General features: G+C 47.1%; 3 protein-coding genes across 7 annotated transcripts; 1 reads left to right on the plus strand and 2 right to left on the minus strand.

Annotated features, from left to right (window-relative positions):
* On the minus strand, positions 1,217–7,775 carry LOC8085295 (protein OBERON 4). 2 transcript variants are annotated; one of them, XR_002454273.1, is made up of 3 exons: positions 3,808–7,775; positions 2,722–3,346; positions 1,217–1,646 (listed from the first exon to the last, which is right to left on the minus strand). XR_002454273.1 is itself a non-coding variant. In XM_002468222.2 (2 exons), the coding sequence occupies exons 1-2, from the start codon at positions 7,370–7,372 to the stop codon at positions 2,787–2,789; spliced, it is 4,125 nt and encodes a 1,374-aa protein (XP_002468267.1). In that variant the 5' UTR covers positions 7,373–7,775; the 3' UTR covers positions 2,481–2,786. The 2 variants fall into 2 exon arrangements, 1 of the variants encoding a protein (XP_002468267.1); XM_002468222.2 differs by lacking the exon at positions 1,217–1,646 and having other exon boundaries at positions 2,481–3,346.
* LOC8085296 lies at positions 10,255–11,000 on the plus strand. The gene has a single exon (XM_002465592.2). The coding sequence runs from the start codon at positions 10,280–10,282 to the stop codon at positions 10,799–10,801; it is 522 nt and encodes a 173-aa protein (XP_002465637.2). The 5' UTR covers positions 10,255–10,279; the 3' UTR covers positions 10,802–11,000.
* LOC8056882 (golgin subfamily A member 2) lies at positions 11,100–16,142 on the minus strand. 4 transcript variants are annotated; one of them, XM_002468223.2, is made up of 5 exons: positions 15,494–16,142; positions 15,039–15,383; positions 14,647–14,931; positions 12,634–12,861; positions 11,100–11,792 (listed from the first exon to the last, which is right to left on the minus strand). In XM_002468223.2, exons 1-5 carry the CDS (start codon positions 15,899–15,901, stop codon positions 11,451–11,453), a joined length of 1,608 nt encoding a protein of 535 aa, XP_002468268.1. In that variant the 5' UTR covers positions 15,902–16,142; the 3' UTR covers positions 11,100–11,450. The 4 variants fall into 4 exon arrangements, with proteins under 4 accessions (XP_002468268.1, XP_021310695.1, XP_021310708.1 ...); XM_021455020.1 differs by having other exon boundaries at positions 12,634–12,864; XM_021455033.1 differs by lacking the exon at positions 11,100–11,792 and adding an exon at positions 12,301–12,492 and having other exon boundaries at positions 12,634–12,864.

A 16,944-nucleotide genomic window follows, 5' to 3' on the forward strand; every position in this document is an offset into this window, starting at 1 on the left:
AGGTCCGAAGGTGGGGGTCGCGAGCGCCGCGGGCGTTCCGGCCGGGATCAGGATTCAGTGACTTTGCTTCATGAAGTCACGGTGTAACTTTCCATCCATCTCACACCTCCGTTCAAGATCCAACGACTCCAAAGCATTTTTTTTACGGAATGCTGGCGGCGGGCTCAGCTTGAGGCGGGAGTTTCCCTCGCGCGCTGGCCGTCCCACGCGCCGCTTCACTTTCCTGGCCGCGCGGTGCGCCGTCGGTCCTGCGGGGCGCGCGGTCCGCGCCCGCGCTGCCTCAGCTGCCTGGCCGCGCGACGCGGCGGCTGTCTCGCGCGCCGCCTCGTCTGCTGGCCGTGAACTGCAGTCTGCAGCATGTCCCGGGCGCGGCCTCTCCTAGTCTCCTGCTGGCCCAAGACCCGAGCCAGCATTCAACGAGTAGGCTTGGTCCACGTACGCTGCGGTCCGTTGCTTGTCGCCTGAGTGCCAGTGGCGCGAGCGCAGCCCGTTCCGCTGTTCGCTTGTCGCGGCGCCGGCCGCCCCACTCGCTGTGCAGACCTTCACAGCAGCCGCGCACGCTCGCCGCATCCCGTGTCCGCGACGGCCACCCGCTCGCCATGCCGTGTGCCCACGCCGGCCGGCCGCTCGCCACGGCGCCCTCCGTGCACGCACACAGCGCCGGCCGTGCAGGTTCACCACGCCGCCCTCCATCATGATGGCAGCGTGCACTCGCCGCATCCCATGTCCACGAGACCACGACGGCCTTGCACACTCGCCGCATGCCGTGCCCGCGATGGCCGCCAGCTCGCCGTGCCCAGTGCCCGACACAGAAACCGTTACTGATATGATATACCACACGAAAACTGAACTTTCAGGCATGTTCAGATTGCTCGGTTAGCTAAAATGGTACTCCCTCCGTCCCAAATTATAAGTCATTCCAAGAATCTTGGAGAGTCAAAGTTTTTCAACTTTGACCAAATTTATATAGCAAAATAATAACATTTTTGGTACCAACCAAGTATCATTAGATTCTTTGTTAATTATATTTTCACAGTGTACCTATTTTATGACATAAATCTTTATATTTCTCTCTATATTTTTGGTCAAACTTGAAAATGCTTTGACCCTCCAAGATTCTTGGAATGACTTATAATTTGGAACGGAGGGAGTACTACAAAACAGTTGGAGCAGGATTGAATTTTGTTCGTTAGATGGAGAGGGACTACACGTTCCGTGCTAAAAAATCGGACTTCTTGAATCTGAGAATCTAGCCGAATCAATGGGTATCTCCAATCTCCATAACGTGTTACATGTATTGGCTACCGAGGGGTCATGGGATTTTTTTTTCTTTTTTTGAGAATTACGCACGCATACTAAAAGCTTAATGTCGAGCACATGCACTGATGCACATGTGTCGAGGACTTAAACCCGGCTAAATATGTCCTACAAGGAATCTAACCAATCAGTTCGCTTCAATCTCGTGCTTTCCCGGGCATTAAAGTCATACTTCATACATGTACTCCTCACTATATCGATGCTTTCCACCACCTTGTAATTTGTAACGAAGCACTATTCGTACGTGAATAGCGAGATTACCAAGTGGCCTTCAAGTTCAAGGAAGATGACACGAATGTTGCAAAAAATATTATTGTTCAAAGAAAGCCCTACAAACAAGAGAAAATCAGAAGAAACATCAGCATCTCTATTCCTTTTATAAACCAGTTTAAAAAAAGAGCCTCCAGCTTCATAACAATGATTTCCTTTTTTATCGGGAAGCTTGTAGAAATATGAGGGTTAGAAACTAATTTGCCCACTGCTATAACTAGCTGCCGCAGGAAGCTTTTTACATTTACTAGATATCATCAACTATAAATAAATATAAGAAAAACCAATGCAGACACACTCAGGTTTGGCAGGAACGCGTGCTCTTTTCAAATCTTGAGTGGAGATAAATTGATCTTGTGTATACTATTGAATTTAACACCACTGAACCAGAGAACTTCCAATGTACCACATGAGTCTAGAAAAGAGACTAGTGTTCATTTTCTTGGGTAGAAAAAAAGTAGCAAATTCGGGTAGGGAAAAAAAGGTACCAAGCGCTGCTGTTCTAAATAAGCACAAGTCTCGTCTCTCATCAGGTAGGGTGTATTAGTTGTCTTTGTGAGCAAACATTAAAAAATACTAGACATCTGTAGTTCAGATCACAGAAAAAAAAATGTAGCAGTGGCTCTGTGCAGTTCAAGAACATCTCAGGTGCTTACATTAAAAAAAGGCATCGAAGTGTGTACGTCATGTTCCACCAAAAACATGAGTGCATAGACGACATAAAGGTTTATGTTCATGCAAAATTTGACATGCAACAAAAATATGTGCAAGGAGATACAAAAAGGTGAAATCAGCACTTGTTGCGTGTTGTACAATTCACTGATCTGCAACCCACAACTTGCAGTTTATATCACAGAAAAGGAATGTAGCAGTAGCTCTGTGTATCCAGATCACAGAAAAATGTAGTGTCGGTTCTGTGCAGTTGAGGTCATAGAAATCAAGATCACATGTGCATGTAGATAATTACTGAGATTATATACAGGAAGATCTAGCGTTTACATCTCATCATTTTGCCTATGTGATTGAAATGATCCAAAAGTGAAGGAATCTCTATCACAGCAGTACAGAAATAGAAAATCTTACAGAAAGCTAGTCCTAGAACAAGCATAAATAATCATGAAAGAAAAAACTTACAACAATATGTGCAGGCTTCCTTAAACAAGTTGAGCAACTTCAATTTCTGCAATGGTAACCTCAGTTCATGTGCTTTGATTTTGTTTCAGTGCCTCCATTTTTGACAATAACTCCCCAATGCTAGCCACCATCCTAGTTTTCATGCTGCGAAATTCATGGTGTGTTCTTTCAATGACTTGGAGTTCTTCAATCTTTTGCTTGCGCCGCTCTTGTAACTCATTTATGTCAAGATCAGCAATTTGGGTGGCATAATCTTCCTCAATTCGTGCATTTTTTACCACAACAATATGTCTCAGATTGTCAACCTCATTCCGAGCATCATTTGCACGTTCCTGGTACATATACGCTTCAGCCTGCTTTAACCTGATCAGGCTATCCAGTTCATCAGTGGCAGGCTTATTATCAATTGTCTCAAACTTAGCTTCACCAGAATTTCTAGGCACAGATGGGATCCCTGTGGTAGGAAGAGCAGTTGTTTTGTCTAAAACTGGAAGTCCCTCTAAGGTAAACGGTATCCATGCTGCCTTCCGACTTGAACTAGGAATCCCATCAATAGCTTCAGAAATGCTGCATGGAATGCCTTTCAGTGGTACTGATGGATCAATGCCGAAGTTAGCACCATCATCTGAAATTGGAAAGTGAAGAGTTAGTAAAACTTTGTTTGATGACAAATGATAGCTTGTATATTTACATTTCAACATCATAGTCATTAGAGCATGGATACCTACCCCTTGCTAGGTGCTATACTGCTACTAGTATGAAATATGAGTTGGATGATGATGCCACTTTCAGTGGTGCCCAAGGCTCTCATCAGATAGCTTTTATAATCCTTGCTAGTGGTGCTAAGAAGTATGAACTATGAGTTGGCGATGCCATTTTCAGTGGTCCACATTATGTAAACTAGAAAAGCCACAAGCCAGTCTATTACTCTAGCTATGTAGATCAAGCAACAAGTGGCCGTTACCCAGTTATTCATCTTATTTCTCCCAAAGAAGAAAACATCGCATGGAACATAATAAAAAAGAAGCTTAAATGAGCATGGATATGATGATATTCTAATTCATTAACTACGTTGAAGTAGCTTACCAGAAAAGAATGCAATTACACATCTGACAACTTCAGGATGATAAGCCTTGTTTTCCAACTTAATTAGCATCTGCTTCACGAAGTCCCTGACCCTCTTGCCCCTTACATCATCACTTGCAGAAAAAATTCTTTCTACATATTGTAACTCTCTAACCAGCATCTCGTTCCTCCATTGCCGCGCACATGTACGAAATACTTCCTTCACAAAACCAAACATCTCTGATGGATGTCCACAGGCAGCACAGTGAAACTGCATCTCAGTAGTTCCATATGCTCTTGAAGCACTTTGCCCCTTTCGAATAAGAGAGTGGCGTAGGCCACAATCTGTGTGGCACCAATGAAGACATACATCACAACCAACCCAACTACAAGTATTAGATGCTGAGTCGAACTTTGAGCAAACAATGCACATGCAAGAACTACAGAAACCAGTCTTCCTCTGACAAATTTTACAATCACAATCATCCACTGGCAGAATGCTTTGGCATGAGAGATTTCGGCATTTCAAGTTGAGAAAAATGTCGACCAAATTAGATGTAGCAACACTACTACTTTTCTTTATAAAGTATGGAAGGCCAGTCCTTATAGCAACAAGTATTTCCATCAAAAGACGTGGACATGATCGCAACATATCAATATTCAAGTCAGATCTTTTCTTGAGTGCCTCCTGCAAAGCAATTATTTGTCCTCTTTTATCTGGATCAACTATGATTTCAGAAATGGCCTCCCTCAAATAAGTTATAGAATTTTCTGTCATCTCTTGAAGCATCCTTCCTGTAAGATGCAAAGGTTCTGAAACAACCTTGGAAATAATCCTCTCAATGACACCAGCACCATTAATGACAAGTTGTCCCCCCTCCTGCCGTTCACCCCTTGTAAGGCTGTTGCTACTTCTCTCTCTTGTAAGTTGCCTTCTATGTCTATTATGTTCCAATCCAGAGTCGTGAGAACCACGACTATGCGTTGGCGACAAAACTCCTGGGATTTGCCTCTGTAGGTCAGTGGATATTCCACTGTTATGACCTTTCATCCCAGACAAAGTGCTATTATCTGCCATATGGCCATTTTGGAGTACTCTCTGAAGCAGTGGGGTAGCACTCCCCTTCTGTGCAGATTCACTAGATAGCTGAGCTTGCCTTCCTGTGTGATTGCTCATCTGATCAACTCCCATAAAGAAAGGTTTGTTGCCTACTGAATGTTCATAATTGTCTAATGACTGTTGGGTAAGTGAGCAACTAGGATCGTGACCAAGTGTTTGAGAATTGGTCAATGGTATTGGAGTTGGGAACCCATTTGAGTTAGTGAGGAAAGATGATGATGGTAACGGCTGAGAGCATGCTGCATGGACTAAAGAAGCAGTTTTAGGAATCGAAGACTTAGATTCAGAATTCTGTAAACAAACTGATAAGCTCAATGACAAATCAAGTTTCTCTAGCTTGGTTGTGTCATGTTCTGTCTTTACAACAGTGGCTGAAGCAGATTTTGATGTTTGTGTTGGTTCTACACCAAGCTGCAATGTTGAGTCAAGACCTCTTCCCACTGAACTTGAATGATCTACTTTAACTTTCTTACTAAGAACATCAAATGCTATGTCATTTCCTTTATCTTCAGTCATCTCCCTTGTCATTAGACTTGTACTGGCAACCCCTTCATTACTACCCGCAGTACGTTCTTTCGCTGGTTTAAGGAACATATGGGCACAGTCAGCTTTGGCCTCGATATCAAATCCTTTAACTTGTTTCTCAACATTTTCATGCATAACAGATGCCTCCTTTTCTACTATCATGGTTTCCTCTGATGTACCTCTTTTTTCGCAATGATGCATCTCAAGTTCCCCTTCTACGGCCTGAGATGTGATATCTTCTGTTGGCTCATCCATCTCTCCAATTGCAGTTAATTTTTTAAATTCTTTACTTTCAGGAGCCTGTTGGTTTTGAGAAACCATCACCTCTCCCTGCAGCCCAGTAGACATATTGCTCTCGCCAATTGAATTAACAGCACTGGAGGTTACTTCTCGCACAACTGCTTTACCGAGCATTGCTTCCTCCACCATACCGGATGAATTACTTTGTCCTGCTACAACAGTTGTAATGGCAGTTTCATCCATTGTCAACTCTCCTTCATGCATCGCTTCCTTAAGCATACCAGAATAACTGACCGGTTCCACAGTATCGATAGTATGGGCAGTTCCATCCAATATTTTCGTTTTTTCCTGCACTGCCTCCTGCGGCAGATCAGAAGTGCCGGTATCAACCATATCAACAACATCGGCACTTCCATCATGTTGCATCACTTCTTCCTGAAGAACTTCCTGCAGCATATCAGAGGAAGCTCTATTCACAACCTCATCAACAGCATGGCCAGTACTGTCTAACTCCAACACTGCATCCTGTAGCACTTCTTGCTGAATGAGAGGTGAAATGCTCTTTGCAACCTCAGTAGCAGCATTGGCAGTCTTGTGTAATGCCATCACTTCTTCCTGCGCAGCTTGACTAAAACTGGATGAAGCACTCTCTCTGACTTCATCAGTATCATTGTTAGTTTTATCTCTTGTTGTTGCTTCTTCCTGAGTACCCTCCTTCAGCATAGTAGAGAAAGTGCTCTCCCCAACCATGTCAACCGAATTGGTAGTCTCTTCTTCTGGCTTCACTTCCTCCTGCACCACTCCTTGCTGCATGGGTGAAGTGGTCAGCCCAAACTTACTAGCATCAGTGGTAGCCACACATAGTGCTTGTAACTCATGTCCTCCACTGACTTCCTCTGTAACCATCGCTGAAGACTTCTCACATGCTTCATCCATTGCTTCAGCCAGCAGTACACCATCCCTTTTCTTGCCTTCCTCCTCTTTCGCTGCATTGTCAGGATCAGATGCACTAGAGGCTTCATTAGCTTGAGCTCCCAAATTTGCTTGGACCCCAGGATTCAATTTCTTCACCTTACCTTTCTCCAGCCCCTTCTCCTTAACACGGCTTGGCTCAACCTGCTTCCGATGCTCCACGGCAGCAGGCCTGGCCTTGGGCTCAGCATCAGGTGCGAGCTCCCCTTCCTCCACCTCATTGATGCCCGCAGTGTGCTTCCTCGGCTTCTCTGCCTTGGCAACCTCAAACCTCTTTCTCGGCTCACTGGGCGACCGTGACCGCGACCGCCGCGGCTGCCCAGGCAGCGATGGCGCTCCCAGCCTGGCGGGTGCCCTGTACTCCTCAAAACACTCGGCGTCCCTCCACCCGCTTCCCGGCCGACGCCACGTCGAGCTGCCGTCACCATCCCGCCGCGACCTGTCACGCTCCGACCGGAAACCCTTGGGGAACTCCCGACGGAAGCCAGAGAAGCTCTCGGACCGGTGCATCGCCCGGTCCCCACCATACTCCCTTGGGGAGGGGTACTCTCGGTACCGGCTGTCGTGGAACCTGTCGCCGCCGCCACCGAACCCCTTCCGGCGATCGAACCTGTCGCCGTCGTACTCCCGCGGCGGGCGCCGCGGCGGCGGGGGCGGCGGGGGGCCGCGGTCGTAGAACCTCCGCCGGTCGTCGTCCAGGCCGTCGCCGAACGACCTCTGCCGCTTCATGCCGCCGCCGAGACCAACCCCGGCCCTCGGATTCACCGACAAGGGTGCGGTGGGGTTGCTCAGGGGAGATAAGGAAAGCCAGGAGCAGCGCTCACGGGGAAAGGCGTGCGCGAGATGGTCACCGCTCCATCCGCAGCCGCATCCGCTGCCGTCCCTCTCGTCGTCTCTAGCCGCCTCCGCTTTGCTTCTGAGTCACTCCTCTCGCTCGCTCCCGGCCACTGCCTCACGGTCGCAGTCAACGGCCGTCGCCTGGATTTGGACCCGGGTCGGAGATTTTCCCCCCAGCTCACCGCGGTAACAGAGAAATGCCCCGGGTTACTACCGCCGAAGGTGGTGGGATGGGTAGGGGGCTAGGGTCAGGGACACCGGACACGCGGCTCCTGCGTCCCCGGCGCCGCTTGGCCTGCGTGCCACTGACTTTCGGGCGTGCGGCTCGCCGGGGCCCGCCGTCATCGAGCGAGCAGGGGCCCGGTACAGAGAAGATGAGGTGGGGGGTGGAGACGTGCAGTCTCCGTCCGCTCCACGTGAGAGCCGGTGCGGACTGGCAAAGCGCAGGGTGCGAGATCCGGGGCGCGCGGGCGGAACAGGCAGCGCGGGATCGTCGCGGCAGCCGCTCGGCGCGTGGCGGGAGGACGGGAGCGTGGACGCACGGGATAGGGTGGCGGTGGTGGTGGGTGTGGTGAGTGGTGAAGGTGCGGCGGATTGGGTTTGGTGGTGGGTGACTAGTGGTGAGTGGTGGGATGCGGCGGGGAGGTGTGAGTTGATGGCTCGTGGGTGGGACGAGTCGGAGGGTGGGGGGAGGTGTGGTCAGCTTTTTGACTGCGGCTTCCCTAGGTCGGAGAGAAGAGGAATCAGCCGCTTGGACCTTTTTGACCTCCAGGGTCCGCCATGGCGTCATCCGCACTCCGCCGGTGGAGAAAGTAGTTGGGTCGGGCTTCGTTCCCGGACGGGCTGCCCATCATGGGCTAAGAGCCCAATAACTGGTGTAACCCTTTCTAAAATGACAGCCCACTAAAAAAAAGGTGAGGCTCATTTAACCCATATTTTGTCGCTGAGTCTAAAAATACCCCTCAACTCCAATATCAGATCCACTAAAAAAAGCTCCAATAATAGGAATTATACATCTTTTAACTTTTGGAACATGACAAATACTACTTTTGACTATTTCAAAATAGGTCTTGTTTTCGGTTGAGCTTATTTGCTGAATATGTCGGTCATTCAACAGTGTTTTTCTTTCACAACAAATCAGCGAACGGTACGGCTTTTTAGACAACTTTTCAGGCAAGCGAACACACTCACAGTTTTGATGATTTAGCACTGAGGTTCCCATGTCATGTTGTTCCTCTTTCTTTATATAAAAAGTTCATACTTTTTATGTGAAATCAGAAAAATATAACTATATATGAAAATTATAAATATCAATATGATCTACAACTTTGCAAGTGAAAACCTTTTTATTTGATATCACTTAGATGCCTAGATACTCGCTATAAATTATCATACATTGAAATTTTAAATCTTGTATTTTTTTAAACCACATCAGGATGTTTACATGGTATACAAAAATGTTGTAGATCTCAATATGATTTGCGAGCACGTTCGCTTGTCTGAAAAGCAATGGTTGAAAGTATTATTTGCTAATTTGTAGTTTGCTGATTTTTATTTGAGATTTTTTTGTATGTGTAAATATTTATTTGAAGTCTTACATTTTCCAAGCCACTCAGATGTTAATATGATCTATATTAGAGTTGTAGCACTCAACCCAATCTATGTATTTGTAGTTGATCATTTTTTTAGATTGTTTGGATGCCTAAATGTTTGTTTTGAGTTATTCGAGTCTGAACTTTAAAATCTTAAATTATTCAAAAGACATTGAATGTCGAGGCACTATATATCAAAGTTGTAGTGCTCGATGAGATCAAAATATTTCTTGTTAAAATTGCTTCATTTAAGATCATCTAGAAGCTTAAATATTCAATAAAGTATGGCATGGCTAAAAAAACATAACATGTAGTGCTTACATGTCACATCAACCAAAAGCACACGAGAAAATTTATAATGGTCTGAGGGGTTGTCTAGTTTTAAAAGTTAACGACTTATGATTTGTTGTCTTGAAGTCTGGGGTTTTCAAACTTGGCCACAAGTTCAGGGGACAATTGTAGATATTTTTAGTTCCAGTATTTCACCATTTTCCCGTTATTTCCTTTGGATTTACTATCTTTTACTCCCTCCATCCCAAATTATAAGTCATTTCAAGAATCTTGGAGAGTCAAACTATTTTCACGTTTGACCAAAATTATAGAGAGAAATGCTAAGATTGATAACATAAAATGAGTATACTATGAAAATCTAATTAAGGAAGAATCTAATGATACTTAGTTGATATCATAATAATTATTATTTTATTATATAAATTTGGTCAAATTTAGAAAAGATTGACTCTCCAAGATTCTTGGAATGACTTAGAATTTGGGATAGAGGGAGTAGAAAACAACGAGGACGTCTCGTTTGGATAACTTTCATGATCCCAAGAGAAACAAAAACTCGACGGAATGGTGTGGATGTCCGGCCAAGGGATCCCAAATCTTTACATTCTAAAACTTTTGCCTATAAATTTTATATTCCAAATAGGTATTCAAATGTTTATCAAATTTTTTAGTCTGCAACACGTAAGACACGGGTCCCTAAGCAAGTTTACACAGTTTTGAGACTTCAATGTCCTAAATTCTAAATTTTTATGGACCAAGTTTTGCAGACCCCTGTTTAGATCCATTCTTACTAAAAGTACTAATTTCTCTAAAAATTTTGGCTGGCTGCATGTAAACAGACCCAAGTTTCACATTTGAATCAGGATCACTACAGCGTAAACTTGCTTCGGGCAACTGCCTGCTCTGCTCCAGGTACTACATGCCATGCCTACATGTCCCCGTCCTTTCTCCTCCTCCTCTCATGGTCTTCAGCTACTTATCCGTTCTCCCTGGAAAGATCAACAGACGACCCCATCTCCAACCCACAAGCAGATCTGATCGGCCGTCCATATGCATGGCTTCCATGGGCATGCTTACCATCAGGACCACTCCACATGTTTCGCAAGGCTGCCGGCGACGATGTAGCAGCGCCGTGTCTAGGCCGAGATCCTGCTTCCTCTGCCAAAGTCGCCTCCCGTCCGGGCCGCCGCCAGCAAGCGGCGGCGGTGGAGGAGGAGGAGGAGGTGGTGAGAAGAAGACCCCATGGTGGGCTGCCACGGCCGAGAGGCTGCGCGGCGACGTGGTGAAGGCGGGGATGGCGGCGCGGGAGAGCCTGAGCCCCAAGCAGAAGGGGGACTGGAAGGACGTCACGCTCATGAGCTTCTCCTTCGCCGTGTACGTGTACATCTCTCAGAAGCTCGTGTGCACGTACTGTGCTTGGCTCTCTATGATTAATCACTAAATTGGTGCTGTAATCATCGATACCGTTGCTGATCATTGTTATTAGAACAGGTCATTGTTATTAGGTGCATATGGATGCTCTATCTGTAATATATTTCGCTCCAAATCCAATAAAGCCCCAGTTGCCAATTGCCATTGTTACTTGTACCTGTACTTACTTGTACTTGTGTCACTGTACAGGATGAAATTTCATTTTAGCACTAAATTGATTCGAATTTTTCCACCCATGTACCATGAACACCGCCATCATCTGGTCACGTAAGTCATAGAACACAATGAGCAAAATTTGGAAAATTGGATGGAGCAGGAACAAAATTGGACATATATTAGCAAAAAGAAGCGTTACCGTTACATACATATCTGACCTATTCATCGGCACTGTACTCCGGGCAAATTAACTCCGTCTCAGGCTCCCAGCTCACTTACTGACTACTTATAATTATTACTACCGATCTGACGAGAAGTCAGGCCTCGTTACTCATCAGTGGGTAAATTATTTATTACGTAGATGCTGATCGATGCTACTGTGGACGCCAAACTGAAAGAGTTCTCTCTTCCGCTTACGCCTGAATCCTTCGCAGTTTCGCTGCAGCAGCCCATCACTCACTCAGGTCATCACAGAACACAACGCCACCCATGCTCCTGGGTCCTCACCGATGCCGCGGCAAGCTGATGTTGCCGATCTCCTGGAATGGCGACCGCTTCGGGAGCACGCTGCTGGGTGAGTGCTTCACGCGGCAGATGAGGACGTGCTTCTTGATCTCCTCCTTGCCGGATTCCTGGGATCGCTGGTGCTGAGGCTTTGCTCTTGGGTTCTCCTTCTCCATCTTGCACGCATCTGACCATTGGTTTTGGTTAGGAATAGGAATAGCATCTGGGGTTGGTAAGTGGGCTTTGAAAGTGTGTAGCTTGCTTTCGAGCTCTGAAATCTTCCTATGCAGCTCTTCCACGCGCTGTTCGGATGCTTGTGCCCGATTTTTCCACTCCAGTATCTGCCACATGTTGAAAACTCACGATTAGATTGACTATGTCACTGACTGACATTGACAAAATGGATACTTCGGGAACACATTGATAATTTGATATTAAAAAGCTCAATGCCAGAAGCATTCAGGGTTCAGTACTTCACTGACAAACACAAAGAAATGCTGTGTTCAGCTTATCATGAACTAGAGAAATAACTAGTCTTCGGTCCAGGCTACCATTTTATGTCCAGTAGAAATACAAAAGCAAGTACTATTATGTCAGGTTTAATGCCTACTTTTTTATTTAAAATAAGAGATACTTTAGAATCTGAGGTGGTGAAATTCCTAAAAAAAATGTAAGCGATGTATTTGAAAATAGAAAATGTAAAGTTTTGACAAACAACTACTGTATCATTAGATTAGTCATCTGATAATATTTTTTAGAAGTTAGCAACCAGATTCATATATTGCAATCCATAGACCTTGAATAACACTCACAAAACAGCAACAAAAAAATATAGCATTACACAGAATATGTCGGTATCTCCACTATTTCACTGTCCGAAACAGTAATTATGCAGCTCTTTTCGACAAATAGTGCTGTTCAGCAGAATTATTGAGTAAGAATTATGGTACAAAATGCAGTAAAAATTTCAGTGTCAAACTAGGCTTTCAGTAAGTATTGTCATCAATTCGCCGGAGGTCCACAGCCTTCACAATGCAGCATCTTCTTTACCATGAGTCAAACACCAAAATAACCCATTCAAAATAATTTTTACTTGATCTACGCACAGTACTTAGTGCATTTACATTTGACATGAATAAATTCAATTATGAAGACATAAGCATAGCTATAACCTCTACTTACTTGAGAATTCAAGGAGCGTAGACTGATGTCAGAAGCCATAGCCTGATGCTGCCATGTATCTCTGGAAGACTGCAGCTCTTGCATCTCCAACCTGACCTGCTCCAACATATCTTGCATCTCAGTCCATTGATCAGATTCTGCCTTTACTTGCTCCATTATCTTCCACACGATTTCCCTGCAGTCGCAGCAACTTACCGAGCCCACCAATTTGCACTCTTCAGCCATAATCTGCTGGGAAAAAGGAAGTAAGGAACAGTTACCACTAAAACTTTTCTGCAAGCAATATGAGTAGATTTTGCTTGACTTTAGCCTGAAGACGACAAATGATTAAGTGAGCAAAAAATCTATGCAAGAAGCGTCACTGGGACTTAGGGGCAGAAGCAGAGGGTGCAGACGGGAGAACGCCATAAAGTTTATCCAGTATGTGTCATTAAAATTCGAAAAGCATTGCTATTCCTCAAAAGCGAAGCCTACAACTATCAATAATAAACACAGCTTACTCCGAGTACCAGTTGCTTCAGATTTGAATGGATTGCCTCACCAACTGGCTTTCCTGTCAATGCATAGTACTGGATTGCCATTCAGAATTGGAAACCCAACCACTTCAGTCTATCTATATGCACGCAGAGCAAGCATATGCTGTGATATGCACATCAGCTGGTGAGCAGACAGGGTCTAGTTCATAAGAAGCAGTCGGAGCGAAAGCAACTCGACGAACACATGCCCTTGTCCCTAAGCCTGGCCCAGACCTTTTGAAGTAGCCAGGAAAAGCTTTGCTTTCTCGTTGTGGGGTCAACATCTCCTCATACTTGGTACAGATACTGTGATAGATCATGTGCCAGCTTGTGGCATCAAAGCTATGTATACGCCTTTGCCAAAGTGGGTCGTACTTCAGTTCCTGCTCTGGCACGTGTTAGTTTGTCTAAACTGATTACTGAACTTCACCTCCTTGCAGTTTCAAATTTTCTCGTCAGATTTTTTTTTTTTGGCATGTATTCAAACTTCCCCATTGAAGCCGAATCTTTCATCCCAAAACAGTAAGGTGCGGCTACGGTAACGGCATCACCATTCTTGAAGCCAAGTGAGGCTACTCACAAAAAAAAATTGTAGGACGAGATGCAGCCATGCAGACAAGACACATTATGCATGCAGTGCAAGTGCAGATGCGGTCTAGAAATTAGCACCCACAAAAACAAAACAATTTGAAAATGTTCAAGCAAAGCCTCTCGTAGGCCCACCACGTCTCAGATGAGCAGTAGCAAACAGAACTAACGAAAAGCTCCAACTCTTTGGCCCAGGCCCAATAACCACTGGACCACCGGTGCCAATGAGGCAGAGACGCAGAGTCACTGACAGCTTGGGCCGTATCGCAATCATTGACGGTTCAAATCAAGGGAACACATGCTAAAGCTATCTTTTGAATGCTATATCCTCCATTGTGAGTAGCAGCGAGGTGAAGCAAAGATAAAAAGCCCGGCTAAAAGTGCCAAGTTTCTCATACATGGTCCCATCCTCCACAGCAAAAGAAAAACAGTGTTTATTACCAGCAGCATAGTATCAGTCCGAGAAGGAGCCAATATGCATTAGGTGTTGATAGCAACGTGCCAATCCATAGATCCGTGGCCCCAGGGGATCATCGGCCAATTTACTCATCTCCCTACAAACCCAGTGCAAAACCCTGTACAAGTGATCCCCACGGTACAGCAACGGCCTGCACTGCACTGCACTGCACTGCATCCGGTGCTGTAGCCAATTTCAAAACTCGTCCTGATCAACCCGGATGAGACAAAAACCGACTTAATCGTGGATTGATACTGGCGTCAAGTGGAGTGTGCGTCGCTGACCAGCAGTGCCCCCAGGTCAACGACATTCGGGCGCCCAAGGCTAACCCCGCGATTCGCTTGGTACTCCTAATCTTGCTTCCCGAGAAAGCGAGGAATATCGAAGCTAGAGTAATGAACAAGATAATAAACTGTGTTATGAACAGTGCGGAGGAGCAAATTTGAATCATACCATGTGCTGCTGCTGACGATTCTCCGCCGCCACGTTCTGGCGGCTGCGGCCGTGCGGGCCGGCGTCGAGGGTCGACGGCGCGTTGCCGTTGCTCGCGGTGCTGCCCCCGCTCCAGCTTCTCTGGCTGCTCGCGCTCGCCTTTCGGCTGTGCCGGTTGCCGCATTTCCTTGACTGGCAGCCAGTGTTGTCCCTAGAGGCGACGGCTTCCAGGCGCCGGCTGTACTCCGCCATCCGCTCGCGCATGCCCTTTGACATCCCCTCCATCTTCATCCTCAGCATTTCCACCTTCAAGTTTGCAGAGCACACAATGTACGTTAGTCATCGGCAAAGAGATTGAAACAGTGACACAATACTATTGCGCTTTACTACGTATTAATACCGGGCCGACTTACATCGGAGGTGTTGGCGCTGTGGACGCGTTCATCGTCGTCGCTTTGCTCAGCCGGTGGTGGCGGTGGCGCGGGGACGGGGACGGGCAGGGCGATCTCGCGGATGTCCTTGATGCAGGGCTCGGGGTCGGCCGGCGGCATCTTCTCGAGGCGCCGGCGGAGCGAGGACGCCTGCCGATCGAAGTTCCTGCCGTGGCTCCGCTGCAGCTCACGGACACCGCTCATCGCCCTCCTCCCGCTCTCCTTCTCCACCCGCAGCTCCTCCATCATCTCCTCGAGGTCTTCGATCCCCTCGTCCAGCGCCGCCGCCACGCCGACGTCGCCCTTCCCGTCCATCTTCTTCCTCCCCTGTGGTAGCACCCATATCATGTCGGTGCACAACATGCAGAACCAGAACTTTGATTGAGACGATGACTAGCCGGAGTGACGCGTGTTGTGTAGTCGTGTGTGCTACCTACCGATACGAGCGTTTCGACGGCGGACTTGAGCGCGGCCTCCATCTGGCCGCGGTGGCGATCGAGCTTGCGGAGCGCGACCTCGCGCTCCATCCGGAGGAAGTTGCACTCAGCGCGGAGGATCTCCGCTTGGAACCGCCACTTCTCCTCCTGTTCCTCGGCGTCCTCCTGCGACCGCGGCGCCGCCCGGGAGCACGGAGGCGGCGACGCCGGCGCGGACTCCAGCCCGCGCACGCGGCGCTCCATCTCGAACAGCGCACCGAGGTTGACCGGAGGCGGCGGCGGGCGGGGCTGCGCGCGCCCCGCTCCGCGGCTGGGCCTCCCGCCGCCCGACCTCCTCGCCAGGTTGAGGCTGATGATCCTCGGCGTCGCCGCCGCGTGCTGGCTCTTGCCCGCCCGCCGCGCCGACATCGAGGCCACTCGGGCCTAGGAGAACGGATTGGCTCTCCGACCGAACGGAAAGAGAGGGGCCGCCGGACGGCGAACGTGCGCTCGTGGATGGAGGGATGTTGACGGACGGGGGTTTTCTCTTCTCTTTTCCTCGGGCTGAGGCGGCAACGGTCGGGTGCTTTGGGTCTGTGGAAGGTGTTGGTCGGAGGGAGAAGGCGTCGGGAGGAAAAAGGCCGGGTGCACGACAAGTGAGAAAGGAAAGGAGGAGGTGTGTCTTGTTTTCCGTGAAAAGCCACGATTTGAAAGGATCTTCGCGGCGAAAATGACTGGATTGCCCCACGCCGGGCTGGAGCTCCGATTCGGCAGCAGCCCAGCAAGGCAACGATTGAGCAATGACTACCGGGTGATGGGATGGGCATCGAGCGGACAAGTTGATGCAGGGTGAGCATCTCGCGTCGCAGCGGCAACTGCAAGTGGCCCATGCTACGAGAAAGCAGCCATCCAGCCTGCAGAATTTTACGAGTACTGGTACCATTTCAAACAATTCTTTCGGTCTCTGTTCTCAAAAGTATTGCTCTCTGTACTCTGTTCTGCCACCTTGTAAATTCGTGGCAATATTTTTTAAAAAAAAGAGGTTGTTTATGGCAATACTGACGGTGCATCATGGGAGCCCTGGACATATACAAAGCTGGAAGACAGTTCCACATTATTTTTATTTCCATTCACAATGGAGCATTCTCTCGTTCGATATTCAATAGCTTGCCAAAGTTGCCATACTATCCAAATGGCATCCTGTGTTGCACCAAGTGGCTGCGGTGAGCTACACCCACTTCCTAACATATAGCGTAGTTTAATTTGTTCTAAGTCTACACGCCTCAAATTTGATTAAAATTATAAAAAAACATATTAACTTCTACCGCATCAAAAAGATAAATTACAAAAATAAATTTCATAATGTTTCTAGTAGAGCTTATATGTTGTCAATAATATTATTGATTCTTTCTATAAATTTGATTAAATTTAGAATAAATGGAAAAATACACTATATTAAACATGTTAACTTA

This window comes from Sorghum bicolor, chromosome 1 (genome assembly GCF_000003195.3).
Source record: "Sorghum bicolor cultivar BTx623 chromosome 1, Sorghum_bicolor_NCBIv3, whole genome shotgun sequence".
NCBI lineage: Eukaryota > Viridiplantae > Streptophyta > Magnoliopsida > Poales > Poaceae > Sorghum > Sorghum bicolor.

Coding starts and splice junctions, on each gene's coding strand:
- LOC8085295 (XM_002468222.2), bottom strand. CDS start 7,372: ATGAAGCGGCAGAGGTCGTTCGGCGACGGCCTGGACGACGACCGGCGG. Junction 3,347..3,807: donor TGTAATTGCATTCTTTTCTG/GTAAGCTACTTC, acceptor TTCCAATTTCAG/ATGATGGTGCTAACTTCGGC.
- LOC8085296 (XM_002465592.2), top strand. CDS start 10,280: ATGCCATGCCTACATGTCCCCGTCCTTTCTCCTCCTCCTCTCATGGTC.
- LOC8056882 (XM_021455020.1), bottom strand. CDS start 15,901: ATGTCGGCGCGGCGGGCGGGCAAGAGCCAGCACGCGGCGGCGACGCCG. Junction 15,384..15,493: donor CCGTCGAAACGCTCGTATCG/GTAGGTAGCACA, acceptor GTGCTACCACAG/GGGAGGAAGAAGATGGACGG. Junction 12,865..14,646: donor ATCGTCAGCAGCAGCACATG/GTATGATTCAAA, acceptor CCTTTTTCCCAG/CAGATTATGGCTGAAGAGTG.